This window comes from Lissotriton vulgaris, unplaced genomic scaffold, assembly GCF_964263255.1.
Source record: "Lissotriton vulgaris unplaced genomic scaffold, aLisVul1.2 SCAFFOLD_378, whole genome shotgun sequence".
Lineage (NCBI taxonomy): Eukaryota > Metazoa > Chordata > Amphibia > Caudata > Salamandridae > Lissotriton > Lissotriton vulgaris.
Genome location: NW_028244318.1, coordinates 1,332,493 through 1,352,315, shown reverse-complemented (window position 1 = coordinate 1,352,315; position 19,823 = coordinate 1,332,493). Strand labels below are relative to the sequence as shown.

The 19,823-nt window shown below is 43.0% G+C and overlaps 1 protein-coding gene across 1 annotated transcript in view; it reads right to left on the bottom strand.

The window, feature by feature from the left end:
- LOC147668100 (disintegrin and metalloproteinase domain-containing protein 12-like) overlaps nucleotides 1–19,823 on the bottom strand; it is a 1,153,841-nt gene that overhangs the window by 141,035 nt on the left and 992,983 nt on the right. Inside the window, exon 10 of the mRNA XM_086948784.1 lies at nucleotides 18,995–19,172. Within this exon, the coding sequence (XP_086804910.1) occupies nucleotides 18,995–19,172 (178 nt within the window). The remainder of the gene's footprint in view (nucleotides 1–18,994; nucleotides 19,173–19,823) is intronic.

Sequence of the window (19,823 nt, the reverse complement as noted above, 5' to 3'; positions counted from 1 at the left end):
GTACGGAGAGTGAGGAGAAGAGCAGCGTGAGGCACAAGGAAGGAGAGTGAGGAGAAGAGCAGCGTGAGGCACAAGGAAGGAGAGTGAGGAGAAGAGCAGCGTGAGGCACAAGTAAGGAGAGTGAGGAGAAGAGCAGCGTGAGGCACAAGGAAGGAGAGTGAGGAGAAGATCAGCGTGAGGCACAAGGAAGGAGAGTGAGGAGAAGAGCAGCGTGAGGCACAAGGAAGGAGAGTGAGGAGAAGATCAGCGTGAGGCACAAGGAAGGAGAGTGAGGAGAGGAGCAGCATGAGGCACAAGTAAGGAGAGTGAGGAGAAGAGCAGCGTGAGGCACAAGTAAGGAGAGTGAGGAGAAGAGCAGCGTGAGGCACAAGGAAGGAGAGTGAGGAGAAGATCAGCATGAGGCACAAGAAAGGAGAGTGAGGAGAAGAGCAGCGTGAGGCACAAGGAAGGAGAGTGAGGAGAAGATCAGCGTGAGGCACAAGAAAGGAGAGTGAGGAGAACAGAGCCGGTCCTAGGCCTTCTGAGGCCTTCTGAGGCCCCGGGCGAAAGGGAAGATGTGAGGCCCCTCTAAGTGCCTTACTGCCTGCGCGAGTGCGCTTGCGGGGCCGGCAGAGGCCCCCCTGAGCGCGAGGCCCTGGGCAGCTGCCCATACCGCCCATGCCTAGGACCGGCCCTGGAGGAGAAGATCAGCGTGAGGCACAAGTAAGGAGAGTGAGGAGAAGAGCAGCGTGAGGCACAAGGAAGGAGAGTGAGGAGAAGATCAGCGTGAGGCACAAGTAAGGAGAGTGAGGAGAAGAGCAGCGTGAGGCACAAGTAAGGAGAGTGAGGAGAAGAGCAGCGTGAGGCACAAGGAAGGAGAGTGAGGAGAAGATGTTATGTTATGTTATCCCTTTGTTAAAGCGCAAACAGCTGCCCCAGCAACGGAGCGTCCCGGCGCTAACCTAACCAGTACCTGAGGAGTGGGTGGGATAACCGACAAGACTAGATGACAGAAAAGAGGTGGGTTTTGAGTTCCCTCCGGAAGACGGTCAGATTGGTTAGGGTGCGGATGTGTAGAGGCAGGGAGTTCCAGAGTCTTGCACCTAAGACTTTGAATGAGCGTCCGCCCATTCTACAGAGCTTGGTTCGGGGGACCGTCACGAGGTGCTGACCTAGTGAGCGCAGGGTGCGCTGGGGGGTGTAGGGTACTAGGAGCGGGCGTAGAAGTTCGGGACAGTCATCAGAGTTAAGAATTTTGAATGCCATTGTGAGGGTTTTGAAGTGAATTCGGGATTCAACGGGTAGCCAGTGAAGGTTACGAATGGTGGCTCTAGCAGAGCACCTGCGTGGGAGACCAACCACAGCTCTGGCAGCCGAGTTTTGAATGCGCTGCAGTCTTGCTAGTTCTGCTTTGTTTGCCCCCAAGAATAGGACATTGGCATAGTCCAGCCGGGCAAGGATCATGGATTGGATGATTAGCTGGCGGGTTCTGGAGTCAAAAAAGCCGAGTATCGGGCTGAGGCTCCTCATTAGCCCCACACACGTAGCTGCCACTTTCTTTGTGTGGGACTGAAAGTTAAGTGATGAGTCAAGCCAAACACCTAGGTTCTTGACAACATTTTTTGGGACGGGGGTGGGGCCAAGCAGAGAGGGCCACCAGTGATCGCTCCAGTGGCTAGGGTTTTTGCCAAGGAGAAGCACCTCCGTTTTCCCGGCGTTTAGCTGCAGGCAGTTGCGCGTCATCCGCTGTGCAACTGCCGCTAGGCCATCCCTGAATTTAGTAGCCGAGGGTGATGGGCCTTCAGAGAGTGTGATGACCAGCTGTGTGTCGTCGGCGTACAACACCAGCGTAAGGTCCCACTCTTTAGCCACTACTGCAAGAGGCTGGACGTACAGATTAAAAAGGGATGGGCTTAGCGCCGATCCCTGGGGGACTCCCTGCTCGATGGAATGGGATTGGGAGATGTAAGGTGGGGCTGAGACTCGGAAGGACCTGTCCTTTAGAAAGGACCGGAACCATTCAAGGGCTAGTCCACTGATCCCTATGGCCTCGAGTCATTTCAACAGGATATTGTGTGAGACCGTGTCGAAGGCCGCGCTGAGATCCAGCAGGATCAGCGCGGCACTTTGACCAGCGTCCAGGACGCCTCGAAGGTGTTCGGTGGTGGTTAGTAGGGCCGACTCGGTGCTGTGTCGTGGCCTGAAGCCGTTTTGGGAGGGGTCCAGGACTAGGTTTTGCAGCATGTGATGGGATAGCACTTTGTTTACGTGGGCTTCAGCTAGCTTAGACGTCCAGGGGAGCAGTGAAATGGGCCGGAAATTTTCTGGCTTAGTGGGATCTAGAGTGGGCTTTTTAATAATAGGTGAAACCCATGCAGACTTCCAACAGCTGGGGACCACAGCTGAGGAGAAAGAAAGGTTGAGTAGGCTGGCAAGCGGGGGAAGAAAGAAATCAAGTGAGTCCAGGAATTTAGTAGGTCTCATGGGGTCTGTGGGGGAACCAGACTTAACCTGTCTACACAGTTTAGCAAGGTCGTCGATAGATATGTCGGGTATTCTTGACAGTTCCGACGTTTCTGCCGCAGCGTTGGACATGTTGATGGGTGCAGGGTCATCTTGCGGGAAGGAAGTATAGATCTTCCTTACATTTTCAATGAAGAAGGTGGCAAGTTCTTCGCACTGTGTCGAGGAGGAAATGCAGGATCCTGGGTTGGAGGCTTTGTGGAGGCTTTGAACTAAATTGAAGATGGTTTTAGTAGGGTTGGAACTTAGTTCAATTTCCTTTGCGTAAAAGGAGGCACGGGTGGTCCGAATCGCTTTATGATACAAGCGTAGTTTAGATAAGTAGAGAATTTTGTCACTATCTAAGTAGTTTTTCCTCCAACCGCGTTCAGCTTTTTTACACTCCTTCCGCAAGGCTCTGAGCGATTCATTGTACCATGGGTTTGTGGGGGAACAAGATCAGCATGAGGCACAAGTAAGGAGAGTGAGGAGAAGAGCAGCGTGAGGCACAAGGAAGGAGAGTGAGGAGAAGATCAGCATGAGGCACAAGTAAGGAGAGTGAGGAGAAGAGCAGCATGAGGCACAAGTAAGGAGAGTGAGGACAAAAGAAGGTGAGGAGAAAAGAAGGCGAGGCACAAGGAAGGAGAGTAGCATGAGGCACAAGGAAAGAGAATGAGAAGAGCAGCTTGAAGCACAAGGAAAGAGAGTGAAGAGACGAGAAGAGCACGTGAGGCAAAAGGATGGAGAGTAAGAAGAGCAGCATGAGGCACAAGGAAGGAGAGTGAGGAAAAGAGCAGGTGAGGCACAAGGAAGGAGAGTGAGGAGAGCAGCGTGAGGCACAAGGAAGGAGAGTGAGGAGAGCAGCGTGAGGCACAAGGAAGGAGAGTGAGGAGAGCAGTGTGAGGCACAAGGAAGGAGAATGAGGAGAGCAAGGAGCAATAGAAACAATGATAAACACACCAAAAGTGCAAACACAAAACCTAATCACCGCAGCCCCCGAAAGGTGTCGCTGACGCCAACACGATATTGGGAAATGCTGCACATCAAAATGCCCACTTAATACCAAGAACATTTTTATTGTGTTTTTGGAGCTATTGTCGTATCATTATGCATCAGACTAATGCACGCTGTATTCTGAAATCATGCTATGTGAAATGTGTTTCCTACTACCGAATAAGGTATTAAGAGATTGTAATTAGACAGCTGAATATTCTCAGAAGGATCACATATGTTGACTTGACGGGCAGCAGTTGAAGCACGTGACTCAATGGCTACAGGAAGATTTCGGAGCAAAGTCGCTGTGCTAATCTACTCACAATATAATTACCAACCAATGAAACTGTAGGAAATGTTCTCTTTGGCAGCAAATTAAACGTGAGGCAGTTGCACATAAATTACATTGTATGCCCTTGCTTTCTTTCTATTACACACAGACTACTCTGCGAGAGTGGTATTACAAGTGCTGATTCTGCCCTCTTTGTGACAGGGTGGAAAAGATGAATTATTAGACAGAGAATCTTCAGGCAGTCGGATCCCTTGCAGCCGAAATGGACAAGCATTCTGTACCCCACCCACCCATCAAGAGAGCTTTCTGAAGTAAACATGGCAGGGTGTGTGCTTTTTACCAATCCAAAGTCTGCTATTCCTGCTGTTTCTCTCTGGTCCTTAGATAGACAAAAATATTTACAGTGTCCGCTGAAAATACCAGTGTGAAGCCGAGAATATTCCAACCAGTAAGAGTAATATATTTGCAGTGTTGCTCTTTAAATGAAAGCGTTCCCTGTCGCATCTGACCAAATTGTATAACACTTTTCGAATGTGAAAGTAATTAAACTCCAGGATGAGAAATGAATTACCTCTTTAAAATAAATTTTTAAGTGGACATTCACAGAGAAGACTAGTCACATCCTCAACACAAAAGAGTTTACCAATGGCCATAAGAACTGTGTTGCTACATTTTATCTAGAGATCAAGCAGAACTCTTGGCGCTGCCCTTTGGTAAACGGCCATTGTTCTGTCACGCGCCGGATTCTTCCCCAGCCCTGTGGACTCTTCCAGGGCACTTCCATGGTACAAGCACTGCCCTCGGATCACAGGCATCGCTGTGACATGTGCTTGCTCCTCCCCCAGCCCTGCCGATAGCTCAGAAGCACTAGCACGCCCGGGCATGTATATGTATGAACGAGACCGCCTGCAATCCTGCGAAACGTGACCCGCGCCGTGAATAAATTAAAGTTAACCCCATTAAAGACCATGCCTAGGGGAGGGGGGGGTTATAACCAAGTGAAAATGTGAAAAGTGTGTGTGCGCCAGGGGCTCGGGCCCAGCATTGGTGCATGGGGCAGGGGGCCCAAGCCCCTCAGAGGGTCCCCATTCCTCACAACCAATGTATATTTGTGGAATGTGGGAGACTCAGGGGTCCCTCTTCACATTCTGTAAGGGGGTCCCATCATTTAATGTTACTCCACTGGGTCGACTGTGGCACCCTGAGGCCGGTTGTTTCTAAAAGGACACTGGCATTTGACCCAAAAACGCCCCTGTAAAAAAAACAGGAAATCACAGCAGTCGTCTAGCCCCCGTGTCACGAGGATGCGCTTGTGCGATTAAATAATATAAAACAGCGAGGGGTGGGGGGCTGAAGCAGGAGAGGCAGTCCTAGCGGCCATTACAATCGCCTGGACGGCGCTGCAAATGAAAAAAAGAAGTGCATACTGTCGTTTAAAGGAAAGAGTTTAAATCCGCCCGTAAAAGATCCAATTCCAGTGGGCGGTGCCAAACGCGGACAGGGTGGTAACCAAGAGGGACTAAAAAGCCTCCTGAACAATCAGTACACCTCGTTTAGCATAATTGGTGACATCAAATGACGCACACCAATGAAAATTACGTCCAGAACCGAAAGTGAACTTCGCAAACCGTATCGATTCCAAATGTCTTGCATGGCGAGAGCAGCTCATGCTCTGCTAACGCCAGGCGAGACCTAAAAACAAATAGATATCAATAAATACATGAAGAAAGCTGAGGTGTTGCTTTCTTGGTGCTAATTAAAAACACACCAAAAGGATCCCATAAAAATGATTCCAAAGAAAGCCAGAGAATATATTTTGGAGTGAATTAGTCACCTTTCCTCTGCCAGGCCACTGAGAAATGCAATTCTTCGAAACCATTTCCCTTCGAAAAGCCCTGTTTATAGCCAGGCAAAGTAACTCGGGAGGCATTGAAGCTGTCAGTGACAATTAACGACAAGCTGCAAACCTGGCTAGTGTACACTTTTCAAAATAATGGCTTATCTTCCTCCTGTCTCCGAGATTACAGTTAGAAAAATCCGAATTGCATTAATTGGATGTACTCCAATGTGCTTTGTGATATCAAACACACGAGAGGGAGATAAAAAATGTTCTGTGCCGTGTAAAGTCGCGCTCACTCAACAAGTGATCAGTAACAGGCTGCATTTAGAAAACACGAGATAGCTGGGTTAGAAAGATATGTGTGAGAGAAAGATATTCCATTGACTTAAGAGCCTTAAAACAAGAAGATAACTCGGCTTCCCAAACACTGTTACCCTGAAGAGTGAGTGAGCTGTCAGGAAACCCGTCTGCTTCATATAAATTCAATCCTCTGCATTGAAACACTGCAGTAATCTCCTGACATATTCACTGCCCCTAGTCTGTGTTGACTGTAGCACCATATTTGTCACAGACGACAGATCCCTGGCCTGTGCGTTTGTTTAATTCACACAATATGGGAGCGAACCAAAATTGCACATGCTTTATTCTAGCTTTGTGTGTGTTCGTGCTGTTCTTCTCGCTCGCAGCACAAGCAGAATTCTGCTACGTGCTGCTGGAACTTGCATATGGTATGCAATGCTTGGAGGTAAAGGGGTTTTATCAGAAGAATACAGTTTAATACCTCCCCATCTATCTTCCTCGTCCCAGTCATTTCATGCATGAGGCGGTTAGCCTCATCCAGACACATTTCTCTTAGTTAAGCAGCAGGAGAAAATACTTTTAACCCAATATCCTTATCTTTCTTCCACATCTCTCCGACCCACTCTGTTTTAACCACACATGGGGCATATTACCAACAACTAGCGATAATTATCGCTATGTTGGCTTAGCGACAATATTTTTTATCGCCGAGCTGCGGCGATTTTTATCGCTTAGGAACCTTGCTATTATCAAGGTTTATCTCCTAAGCGATGAAAATCGGCCGAAATGCATGAATATTGCTGAAAAGTCAGCGATATTCATGCATTACCGAGCTAATGCTCTTAGCCATGTTATCCACCTACCATTGGATAACATGGCTAAGAACTGCTCAGGGGCAGGTGTTAGCTTTTGGAGCTATTCGCACTTAGCGCGAATATCTCCAAAAGTTGGTAATAGGAGATAGCGATGTTAGCGGCTGTTTCCAGTCGCTAACATCTTGGCACGCCCACTTTGCATGTCATTAATGATAAATTTGACTGACATGCAAAGCGGGTCCCAAGATGGTCGCTATCTCCTACTAGCTGTCGCTAACTGGTGTTAGCGACTGCTAGGTAATAGATAATTTTATCTCCGCTTTCTTGGCTTTTTAAGCCAAAAAAGCGGAGATAACACCCCCTTGATAATATGCACCCCCTCCTCTCAAGGATATCTTGGCGTTGTCTACGACAGAGAATTAGTTTAACTTGTGGTAAGATTTACGAATTTCTTTTAATATTTTAATGATTTTTATTTGTTGTAATCTTAATGGTGTTCCCTGCTGCTATGAATTTTTTTTAAATACTTGAACGTTTTTTGTTTGTTGTAAACTTAATGGTGTTCCCTGCTGCAGTGAGAACATTTGTCATGTATATTGATTTTTCTTTTTTAGCAGAAGTGCCCTGCAGTTGTGGATTCACTACACTAGTGGGATATTTTTGGGGCTGCGAGTTTCCATATTGACGTTCCCAGCTCTAAAGGGGACATTTCAGTGCCCTGGGAGGTCTCCTACACTAAAGGTAACATTCCAGTGTCCGCGCCATGTACTAGCGAGAGACACAACCTGGAGTTTGCCTATCTGATGGGAATATATCTGTGTTTTGATGTGTTTCTTTTCATGGCCGGGCATGGAGCTGTGCTGTACTCAAAGTTCCCCAATCCTTAGTGGGAACTTCATTGCAGGAGTGTGACCATGCCCTTCTTTTGTTTACAAAGCGGCTCTTCTTACTGATGCCTGCCAGAGCACGTTCTTCACTCCAGGTGGCAAGCTGCTTCTTCAGGGCAGCACAAGCTGAAAAGATTTACTGCTTGATTGGTAACTCACTGTTATAGACACACCAACTCACTGTTATAGACACCTGTGGAACGTGGGTCCAATTTCCACCGAGCTCCTTATAGTTGGAGAACTTCTCAAAATATAATCTTATTGTGCGGTCAATTATTTCTGGTCTGAAGTTTATTCAGGAGGGCTAAAGTGGCACTTTTTGCACCTGCTGTTGTTAATATTAATAATAATCTTTATTTGGATATAAAATAATATCCTTAAAAGGAGCACCAACAGCAATACACATTGTAAAGGCTAAAAAACAAACATCAAGTAAACAACAGTGGATAGACACAGGTTTTCCACATTGCGTTATGCAGCATCCTATTGTGAACAATCCACATAACATTAAACAGAGCTTTAAAAGGTAGGAAGGTTGTGGTACCGTTGATTAGCAGGGTTGGGCTTGTAAAACAATCTAATGTTCGACAAATAATTACAGGTTTTAAAAAGTGAGATCAGATAAAAATAGCAGCAACAGTTCAATAGCAGCAATGTGTGATAAAATACAGAAAAGTAAAAAGGAAAACTTTTTTTTAGCAGCTTAAAAATAATGCAATTTAATTTAGGCTGTTGCCATCAAAGGGGTTCATACATAAAATTGCGGTATGCAAGGCGTATAAAGGTTGTGAGGCCTATATTTAAAGCTGTGTTTTCTGGGCTTAAGGCCGCGATGATTGCCTGTCTGCAAGACTGGTTGCCCAGCCTGTTCCACTCTGCTTTCAATTTACGTCTACAATGCGACATGAATGCTGGGCAAAGACAGACCACGTGCTCCAAAGTTTCAGCCGTCCTGCCGCACCCTCTGCACCACAAAACATCTGACGTACGATGCCAGCCTGGCAGATCTTTTAAAAATTGCCAGTTACAAAATCTAATGGCCATAGAGCTAAGTTTTAGATGCAGGGAGTAGGTGCAGGACAGATAGGTTGCGGGAGCTAACCGCCCGTACGAATTCCTAATTTCTGAGTTTGGCAAAGTGGTTTTTATCAATGATGAGGGAGCTCATTCTGACACATTTCTTAATGGTGATTTAAAATGCTGTCATACAGGGGTTGAGGGCCCATAGATCACCCGCGGACAGTTCTCGAATAGAATCCTTAAAAAGGCGACCATACGAGCCCCCTGGATTTTTCTCGGTAATGTCTAACCAAACTAGTGACTCTAATGAGCCTGTGTCTTCTTATCTAAGTTTGTGGCAAAGATTTAAATATGTGCCGATGCTGGAGACTTCATAATTTAGTAGGCCCAGTTGTAGCCCGATCTGGGCAGCAGAGGCATTTTTGGGCAAAATGAGAGCTTTTTTTATAGATTTTGGTCATGTGTTGGTTTAGGTTCATGTTTAAATTACCCCTAAAAATCTCAATACCGTATGACAGTGTTGGACCAATTTTTGCTCTCATAACCTCTAATAAAGGTGATAAGCTTAGGCCAGACAATTCTTTTGAGAGCTTGGAGAGGGTCACCTGTAAGGTCACAGCTTTGGCTGATATCTCCTTGCGCTGTTTAACAAAATTATCCCTTGAGTCGAAATTGACCCCTAAGTATTTGTATGTACTTCCTACTGCAATACTCATATTGTTGTATGACCATCCTCCCCCGACTTTACTTTTTCTTCCAAAGGTAACCACTTGGGTTTTCTTTAGGTCAACCTCTAATTGATTCACAGTGGTGTAATTGTGTAGTTTAATCAGAAGCCTTTGCACACCTACACGTGTAAGACTGAAAAGAATTAAATCATCGGCGTAGAGCAGGTTGCTTATGGGAACACCTCCAATCTTAGGTGGGTGACTATTGGTTTCTTCTAAGACTATCGGCAAGTCTGCTATAAACAGATTAACGAGAAGTGGGGCCAGCACACAGCCCTGTTTGACACCCCTGGTAGTCATGATTTTCCGAGAGAGATGTGTGCCGGACCCCAACTTCACCTGGACCCATGTGCCTGAGTGTAACTGAATGATTGCCTCCAGAGGTTTTCGTGGGATCCCCCATTTCTTTAACTTTTCCCATAAGGCTGCCCTGGGAACCTGGTCGAAGGCGGCTTTGAAGTCAACAAAGCAACAAAAAGTAGCCCTAGATGTGAGACAAACTTTGTCAATAATTATGGACAGTGTCAATAAATTAGTCATGGTCCGGGATTTGGCAGGGAAGCCTGTTTGGTTCATTGGAATCAAGTTGTTCTCGTCCACCCATGCTCTCAGCTCCTTCAGGAGAATGCCTGCATAATGCTTGTCCTCAATATCTAAGAGAGCAATTAGTCTATAGTTGTTTGGTGATGAATGGGAACCTGATTTGTAAATGGGATTGATTATTGCTCTGTGCCAAGAGTCCGGTATGATTGAGGTTCTGAAGGCGTAGTTAAAAAGGTTGGTTAGATGACCCGACCAAAGTGCTATGTTTGATTTGAATAAATTCTGTGGTAGGCCATTAGGACCCGGGGCTCCGTCCGATCTTGCTTTTAACAATACTTTAGTAACCATTTCTTGAGTGGTCTGCAGATCGTCGGTACAGGGGTCCAAGCATCCAGTAGACCTACTCCGGCTCTTGCTCAGGCTTGTTTGCGTCAGCCTGGAGGCACATGGATCACTGAAATAATATCGAGGGACAAAATATCGACTTGCAAAAATATCGTGGACAAAATATCGACAGTCAAAATATCGAGTTTGTATCTACAAACAGGTAAGTACAAAAATATCGAGTACAAAATATCGTTTACAATAATATAGTTGTAGAAAATATCGACTTTATTAAAAACAGTGTTAAATTAAATTAATATTAAAATTTAATTACTAAAATATACTTAAAAATACTTACATTAACTTATAATAATTAAATAATAAATGAAAGTAATCAAAATTTTTTTTTACAATATTATTTGTTAAAACATATATATATAGTAACATACTATAATTAAATAAGATACTGAAAACTGACCCTGAACCCTAAAAATACCCCTTTACCCAAAAACCCAAAACTGACCCTGAACCCTAAAAATACCCCTTTACCCAAAAACCCAAAACTGACCCTGAACCCTAAAAATACCCCTTTACCCAAAAACTGACCCTGAACCCTAAAAATACCCCTTTACCCAAAAACTGAAAACTGACCCTGAACCCTAAAAATACCCCTTTACTCAAAAACTGAAAACTGACCCTGAACCCTAAAAATACCCCTTTACCCAAAAACTGAAAACTGACCCTGAACCCTAAAAATACCCCTTTACCCAAAAACCGAAAACTGACCCTGAACCCTAAAAATACCCCTTTACCCAAAAACTGAAAACTGACCCTGAACCCTAAAAATACTCCTTTACCCAAAAACTGAAAACTGACCCTGAACCCTAAAAATACTCCTTTACCCAAAAACTGAAAACTGACCTTGAACCCTAAAAATACCCCTTTACCCAAAAACTGAAAACTGACCCTGAACCCTAAAAATACTCCTTTACCCAAAATTAATTAATATTATTTAATTACCAATTAATTAACAATAACAATAAAGTAAATATATTAGCACATTAGCTGTAATTAATTTAATTTAATAATTAATATTATTTTTCCCCAAATAATTAATTAACAATAACTAAAAATTATATATATAAATAAATTACTCTAATTAATGTAATTAACTAATTAATATTATTTAATTACCAATTAATTACTAATTATAAATATGTACAAAATTATATTAATGAATTAACTAATTAATATTAATTAATTACCAATTAATAATAAATAAAAATATTTACAAACATATATTAAATAATTAATTATTATTAAATTACTCCCCACCCTTATCCCCTATTAACCCAACATCCGGCTACTAAACATTAACTACAATTTATATTACTATTAATAAAAATTTGTTATTTTTTTTACCTTTTTTCTACATATTATTGAAATTTTTTACTTTGACTATTTATATATATTTTGTCGATATTTTTGTACTCGATATTTTTTTATCATTATTTTAATCGATATTTTGACCAACGATATTTTTGTGATCGATATTTTATTATTATCGATATTTTTAACTCGATATTTTGTCCATTCAATATTTTGGAGTCGATATTTTGTCTGTGCACCGAGGCACATGCATCTGTAGGCACTGTTCCTTCTGAGGACCTAAAGTGTTCTGACAGAAAAGCGAACCAACTGGCTTCTTGAATGTTGGCTGACCCAGAGCTGGATTGGCTAGAATTTTGACGATTAATTAAGGCCCAGAATTTTCTTGCATTGCGATTTTTACTCTCCCATATTAGTTTCCACCAGAATTCACTTTGCTGGAGTTGCTTTTCTTTATGTATTGCCTGCCTAAACGATTTTTCAAAACGGTTTTATACGCGTTAAGGAGCTCGTTCTTTCCTGGAAATTTCATTAGAGACCGCAAGGCGCTGTTTCTGGATTTCTTCAGTGCTCTTGACTCACTTGAAATTGTGCGCTGGCGACTGGCAAAGTCCAACTGTGAATACTGTTTAGTTGGGAAGAGGGTTATCAGTTGAACGCAAAGCGTCGACCATGCAGCAACTGGAGAGAACCCCGGGTCGGAGCAATCTGAAATGAGAGCCAGGCTTGCCTCCGTGACAGAGGGTCTTATGTCTTCACTCCATCTTAGGCGTTTCAAGTTATCACAGTGCGTTCCTGTGCATGTTATTGGGGCAGATTTATGGAACTCTGGCTTTACATTGAGAATTACGGACTGAGGACGATGGTCGCTTTCGGCTCGTGGGTAAATACTGAAATTGCCCAGGTGTTTCAGCAGGGCCGAATTACAGATGGTATAGTCTAAGTAGGATTGCTTGCGGCCATTCGTCCAGGACCAATTTGGTGGAGTGTCATTCGTAGATCTTCCGTTCATTACCAGAAATCCTGCACTGTGAAGTTGCAACACACAAAGTTCTCCCAGACCACAGTAGGCTTGGTTTGGTGGTTTGGACTGTGCCGCTGCCTCTGCGAATGCAAATGGAATTAGCCCTCCGTAATCTTCAGTGTTACCCTGGAAGAGGTTGGTGTTAAAGTCCCCTGTGACTATACAGTCAGCATGAGGTTGATCCACAGCCAGGCCGTGCACGATTTTCATTAAACGGATTAGATGGATCTTTTTTGTGCACATGCTGGGGTTGATGTAGATGTTGAGCAATAAGAGTGGACGCTGTTTACTCCAAGAGTTGATTTTGACACCCAGTAACCAGTCTTCGTTGAAGTTTAGAGGCACAATCGGACCTTTTAGAATTATTTCTGGTGGTTCAGCACACTTAAGCATCCACTCCAAGATTCGTGTTTGACCTCATAGTTACAGGTTAGAAACCCTGGCATGGTACATTCAGTCTTTCAGCTTTCACATGTTTAAATTATACCAAGATAATATTGCCACATTCAGCTTCGAACGTCCATTTTGCATTGACTGGGAGATTTGGCATCTCAAGCTAACAGATGAAGTCAGAGATGTGCCAGTGCATTGTGGTGGAGTTAACCCTTGGACGTGTGCTGGTTGGCGGAACGATCAAGAATAAACAGGTGTAGAGAAACAGAATCTATAGGCTCTAGATTTAAGCCCAACAGCCTGTTTAGTATCAAAAATTGTTTCAAATTGCACCTTTAATACAGCACCAGAGTCAGCAATTCAAATCCACACCTACAAAGCTGCCTATGTGCAACCGAAGAAAGAGCTTTGTCTGGTGCCTTTCCTGACCACACCTCATCCCACTTCTCTCTAGATAGTCCTTATAAACATTCCTGAAGCAGCAGTGGAGTCTGTGTTCATAGAGCAGGATGCTTTTGAAATGAAATAGTCCATGTTTGTTTTTCAGTAATAAGCTGTGAAAGTCATTGGGAGGGTCTGTTTAGGGATAGTGTAGGCACTTCAGAAAACCAAGCCATACTGCTGCTATAGGAAGTATTTTATTACTTAGATTGATTGAAACTCACTGAAGTAGTAGGGAGCTATGGATAAAACATCCCAAAACTTGTCTTTTGGAAGTTAACTTTCCAGAGCTGCAGCAGTGACAGGCCGACAGGCCCACTGCAAAGAAAGACGGCAACCAATCACAAATTGTCTCATTAGGGTTCACTGTTTATGGGTTTATTGTTTGATTGATACTGCATTGAGGCCCTTGGGGGGCTTTGCAAACGCTATACAGTCTGGATTATGACGTGCTAGGCCACCAGTTGACTGAGTGAAAAGAAATAAATACTGCTCTGTTGAGGACTACTCACCTCAAAAGTGTCTGTCTGGGGTCACAGTCAACAACCTGTGCCCCAGGATAAATGCGTAAGTAATACCACAGTAGCTGGTACCTTAGTGTTGTGGCACTGCATTGGACATCCTTTGCAGTTCCCTTGTGTGTTCCCTTAAATAATGCTAATATGTCCCTGCCGTGTAGCACAATTGAACATGGAGACACCTTCTATGATTCAGGTCTATTGAGTTCAGGGTGGTATGGACTAGATGTCGCCTCTTAATGTTACCCTGTCTGTGTGATGTTACTTCCAGTACCCATTCCCTCTGGTTCTCTTCATATTAGCCATGCTAGGGGTGAATGAGCCTGAAATTGCTCATCTTTCCTTCATACCGCAGGTCACAATAGAGAACAAAATGGGCGATGTAGCGCTTTGATTGGTTTATGAGCAGCTTCTTCAATGCCTGACACCTGTGGACAAACCCATGACTTCTTCTAAGAGGGCATCTGGGTGACTTATTTTAAATCTCTCAGTAAGACCCCACCAGATAATTACTCAGAGTCCAGAGAGAGCAAATCAACGCTAAATCATCCCAATGAATTGCAGATTAGATGGTTTAAAGCAATGTGTCTATAATTTAGAGTATTTACATTGGTAAATACATCCTCTGGAGATCGTGATGAGGAGGATCGGGAAATAGAGAGAGGACAGACACTACGTTGAAACTCTGTGGCATAAAATAATGTATTTCCACACCTTGTCAAACTCTCACGCCAGCCCTCCACTGGCGCACAGTCATTCGCCCTTGCACTTTAAGTGCTTCTCACAGTGAAGGATTCAGAGCAGTTCATGAATCTAAAGGTTTCAAAATTTTAATTAGAACACATTGACATTTGCTCAACTCTAGAGGTCAAGAGTTGACGAGAAACATATACATTGCTATGCACACGATTCTCTCATTACACTCGTCTTCTCCCTGCAGCTACATATTGCACTTTTTGCAGTCATTTGTAATGGGCTACACATTTTGAATTTATCCTCATTGTGTGTTGTTTAGTTTGATCAAACATACCTTGATAGCCTTTTTTCACTTCTGCAATATGAACACTAGCAAGATACAAACGCAAGTTCATTTACCTATTCTGAATTACAATTACCCACATCCTTCAAGTATAAAATAGGTGTCACATATTCAATTAACATATGGAAATCATTAGTTTTTACCTCATCGCATTTAGGACTACAACTCATTTGCAACAGAAGATGATAGTGTTTATGTTTAGCATGACATGTTGACCTTTAGTTCCCCAAGGATAAGGTCAAATATTTTGCATACATTTCCGGAAACTAGATGTAGCCCTCCTCGAATACTATCATGAACAGGCTGCAGCAGTGTCCTACCTATTTTCGTAGAAGCAAAACCATTTTTCGTTATGTTTGCAGTGCTACGCTTCTTTCATTAGTCGTGAAAGGTTAGAGTAAATTATATTTAGAAATTATTAAAATTTAACAACATGGAAATTGCTCCATTTCACTCCAGTGTCTTCTGAAAAAAAATGATACGTCTTGTCTCTTGGTTTTTACACAGTTCTTAACTGTAATCAGTATATTTAAATCTGAGCAGAAGCTCAAGCTATCCAGATTGCTGGGTCAGTTCCACATTCTGTATTGAAGTGATAACAAACGGAAAACCAAAGACTGTTTATAAATATGACTGAATGCTTCCAGCTCTGCAGAGCGGATGAGTCTGGGCTCAGGGCACTGCTTCGAGTGTCACGAGCAGTGGTTTGTCACCTTTGCTCCACAGATGTCTGAGCACAACTGGTTTGCTGAAGGTGAACAGTTGGTTTGTGATATATTCTTGGGAGTTCACAGTTTAACAGCAGACGCAAGACTCCCTGGGCCTGATTCACTGAAGTAAACGAGCACTTTTGTGTAAGTTTAAATTTGTTTTACTATCAGTTAATAGTAAGTTTGCGACTGTGGGGACAACGCAGTTCGGTGGGAGATCTCTGCACATAAAAGTATAGGCCTGGGCCAAGGTCAGGCCTATTTTTTTATGTGCAGAGTTCTCCTCCCCAATTGTGAGTGTCCACAGTTGTGAACTATTAACTTGTTGTTGGTGAATATCAAAACAAACGTAAAGTTACACAAAAGTGTAAATTTTACCTTTGTGAATAAGGCCATCAGTGCAGTTAGAACCTGATGGAGAGGCAAGAAGGCACTCTGATTCTTAAGGTACAGCAGTGGCGGCTCCTCCGCTAAAGCGTACGAGTGACGCCACACTACTATTTCAGCAGTGCAACAATTAAAAAAATGATAATAACAGGACGTTATCATCATATTATTTTTCTATGCAGGACTCTGAGTCAGGTCGGGGCAGGGCTGGGCTTTGTGACGCCAGAGCGGAGTGAGTGAGAGTGAGGAGTGGTTTACCCTCCTCTAAGTGTGCATGATGGTTTGGCCAGCCCTCTTGTGCTGGGCAAACCGTCATGTGCTCATGCAGCGTCGTGATTGGCTAGGAGAGTACTGGAGCCTGGGCGCTTCCGGTGCTTTCCAGCAGATGAAGAGTATGGAGGCGTGCGGCAGCACGACGGTGAAGGTAAGATTTTTTTATCCAATTCCCCACCCCCGCCCACCACCCCATTCCGAGGCAGCCGCCACTTAGGTGCAGGAAGAGAGAGGCCACAGTCAGTGAGCAGTGACTGGGCGCCCATAGAGGCAAAACAATCTGTCGTAACTGAGTTAATGTTTCTTTGAGGAGTCAAAGTCAGATTTTCTCGGGTGTACTTCGGATATGATAAATGGCATTCATAAAGGAAAGTTATAGGGCTATTAGGCAAAATGTAATTTTTTATACAGAAGCAGTGTTATAGCACAGTACTAGATCTATTTTTTTTTCTTTCAAGATATCACAGGTGGCATATATAGAGGTGCACTATTCTGAAGTCCCTGAGAAAAATTGACTCATAAAACCGAAATTCTTCAGAAAAGTCAAGGTCAGTGTGAAGCTTGGCCTTAACTTTTCAAAACCACATCATGTTGCAGGAACCTCTAATATTGTTTCTCTTTGTGCATGATTTCAAACTGCTTTGGCAGTAGATCTGGTTCAGGAGTCATTTACGCCACTGCTTTTCTTTCTAGGATTGATGTCCTCACACAGGGTCAAATGACCTTATCTCACCCATCACATTTCCACAATTCAATAACCCAGCTCATAAGCAAATATTAAACTTGATATATATTGGTAAGCGTTTTATGCCTCAATAGCGCCCTTTAAATCTATCCCAGGATAGAAGTCATAGGGTGTAAGTGGTAAAATATAGATAAAGCTATTTTAGCCATAGCGAAGCTATGTTTTTGAATGATCTTGGTGCTGGAGAACATCAACCATCTGTCAGTCCTAGATATGGACAAGCAGGAAGAAATTTGCATAAAGCCTTATTTGCATTTATGTTTTACATCAAAATGTATGCACACAAAATTGTAGGTTTAAAAGAGAGATTTGTGCAAGTAAGTAGACAAAATTAAAATCAACTGTAGTACATCACATTAAAAATATATCCCAGGTATAAGAGAAATACTGGCTCACAGACACCATATTATGAACCAATGTATCATGGCATTGCCCACAACAGATGTTAAAATGCTTAAAGTATACAAAAGCAATGCCACAGCTCCACTGTAGCATTAATTTTTGTTTCAGCTCGTTGGAGTAATTACTGGATCCTTCAACACTACATTAGAAAAATGTAGACACAATCTGTCACAGAGTTACTAGCCCTCAGATACTCAGTGGATGATGTTTAAAGTAACCAAGTAGGATGCTTAGTAAATAGATGGACCTGCACATATTACTTTAAAGTTATGAATGGGACATCCTGCAATGTATTACCGTCTTAAATTACAACATTCCTACAATATATTTAATTAATACACAGCTTGTTAAGATACACTCTGGCTTGAACACACTAGATTCTTAGAGGCCAGAATCCTTCAGCAGACGAGACCGCTCCTCGAAGTACAGGATGACTTTGCAAATAATTAATTATGCACAAAAAGTGGCATAGGTGCACTGTTTGATACTACTTCTTAAAGAAAGATATTTGTGATGGAAACCGGGCTATTTTGCATGACCTTGCAGTTATTGAGGTTGGCATTCTCATAAAACTGTATATAAATGAGTTTGGAAACATAAGACTTTCCCCTATGTTAGTCTTCGGCCCCCAAACAGTGAACAGCTCTGACCACCACAGCGTGCAGCATATGACATTTTCAGTGATCATTATTACGCACTATGATTTGAGAAGAAAGAAAATATCAGTCGCTAGTGTTAAATGTAGAAAATTTCACAAATGGCAGTTTTACAATAGACAAACAATGGCTCTCAAGCTGCATTAATTGGTACATTAGTTTTAAATCATCACATCTTTCCTCACTTTTCGATCATTGCAAACGAAAGCTAAATAATTGGATTTTCTCACTCCATAGTAAAATATATTGATACCTTACATGATACTTTGAGGTCATTTTTAGCCACAGGGACCCTAGCCTGGATGTCTGCTTTAGTCTGATTGTCTCTGTGCTTCTCACATTGTTTTTTTCTGGCAGTTTCCCGCCTAATTACCCTCAGTGATCATCTGGTGCTGCTCCTTAAGACACTGCACTAAACATATCTGTTAAATGAATTTGCCATTTCCTGCCAGGCCATGTAAAGTGTCATCTCCTCACACCTGTATTCCCCCGTTTGCTAACTACTTCATTATTTTTCCCTTTCCCAGGTTAGAATAATTTTCTATTGCATAACTTTCTTTTAACTTTCCCTACAATGTACAAATGTTGTTGCCCACTACTGTGATTTCCTAGTTGCCTCTCTCTTCACTTAGCTCTGAATTGACGCCCAGCTTCCTACTCCAACGCACTTATATTTTTGAGGTTTACTGAGCCTCATTCTCCTATGTGCCTATGCCGATAATGGCTGTCCAGAGTATTGCTCACTCTTTTGGAAACTCTATAAATAAATATAATAAAATAAATGTTGTCCTTACATCAAGTTCACCACAATCGCATTCTTCCCCGTCTTCAACATATCCATTTCCACACTTCTGACCTCCAAGGGACTTCTGCACCTCAGGCATGTTGAACAGACACATCCCCACTCCCTTGTCCAGGCTAATGTCCAGGTCCTCTTTACTGCAGCTGCTGAACAGGGTGGGAAAGGGATAACTGCAAGGCAAAAGCAGAAACCCAGTTGAACAAGAGGCACACTGGTCAATCATGGTGAGCAGTGATGAATAGCGGGAAGAACTTCATCAGAGCAGACAATGTACAACTGCTTGACTTGGCTTATCTCTAATGTCTTTAAACGCAGGTAGAGTTGAGACACTTGACAAATAAAGCAAATTACTTACGCATCAATTCCACCAACACGGGCAGGATAACAAAAAAGAACAAATCAAAAAATACAGGTAGACAAATATGTCTTGGAACAACCATTTTAGAGGTTTTAATGTAACTATGATAGTGTCTGAGAAAAATCCAGCCTCCCTTTGCTGCTCAATGAACGAGGTTAGTAGAAGCTGTGGTAAGTGTTCGCAGGATGGCTGCTCTTCCATTATCTTCTCACGGAAGCCGCGTGGGGGTCACAATCACGTCAAGTTTTGTTTCTGATTAAGGAAACCACAGTGTCTGCTGCTGAGTAAGCCAGAACTTACCTCTCCTCCGAGACGCTCAGATGATTACATTTTACCTGGCTTGCAACCAGTTGGCAAACAAAATGCAAATAGCTGGGACTCCCGCAGGACGTTATACCTTGTTCACAGCAGCTTTGAAGCCAGGCTATAATTCAATGTTATGACAGTTTAGAGCCAAAGCATT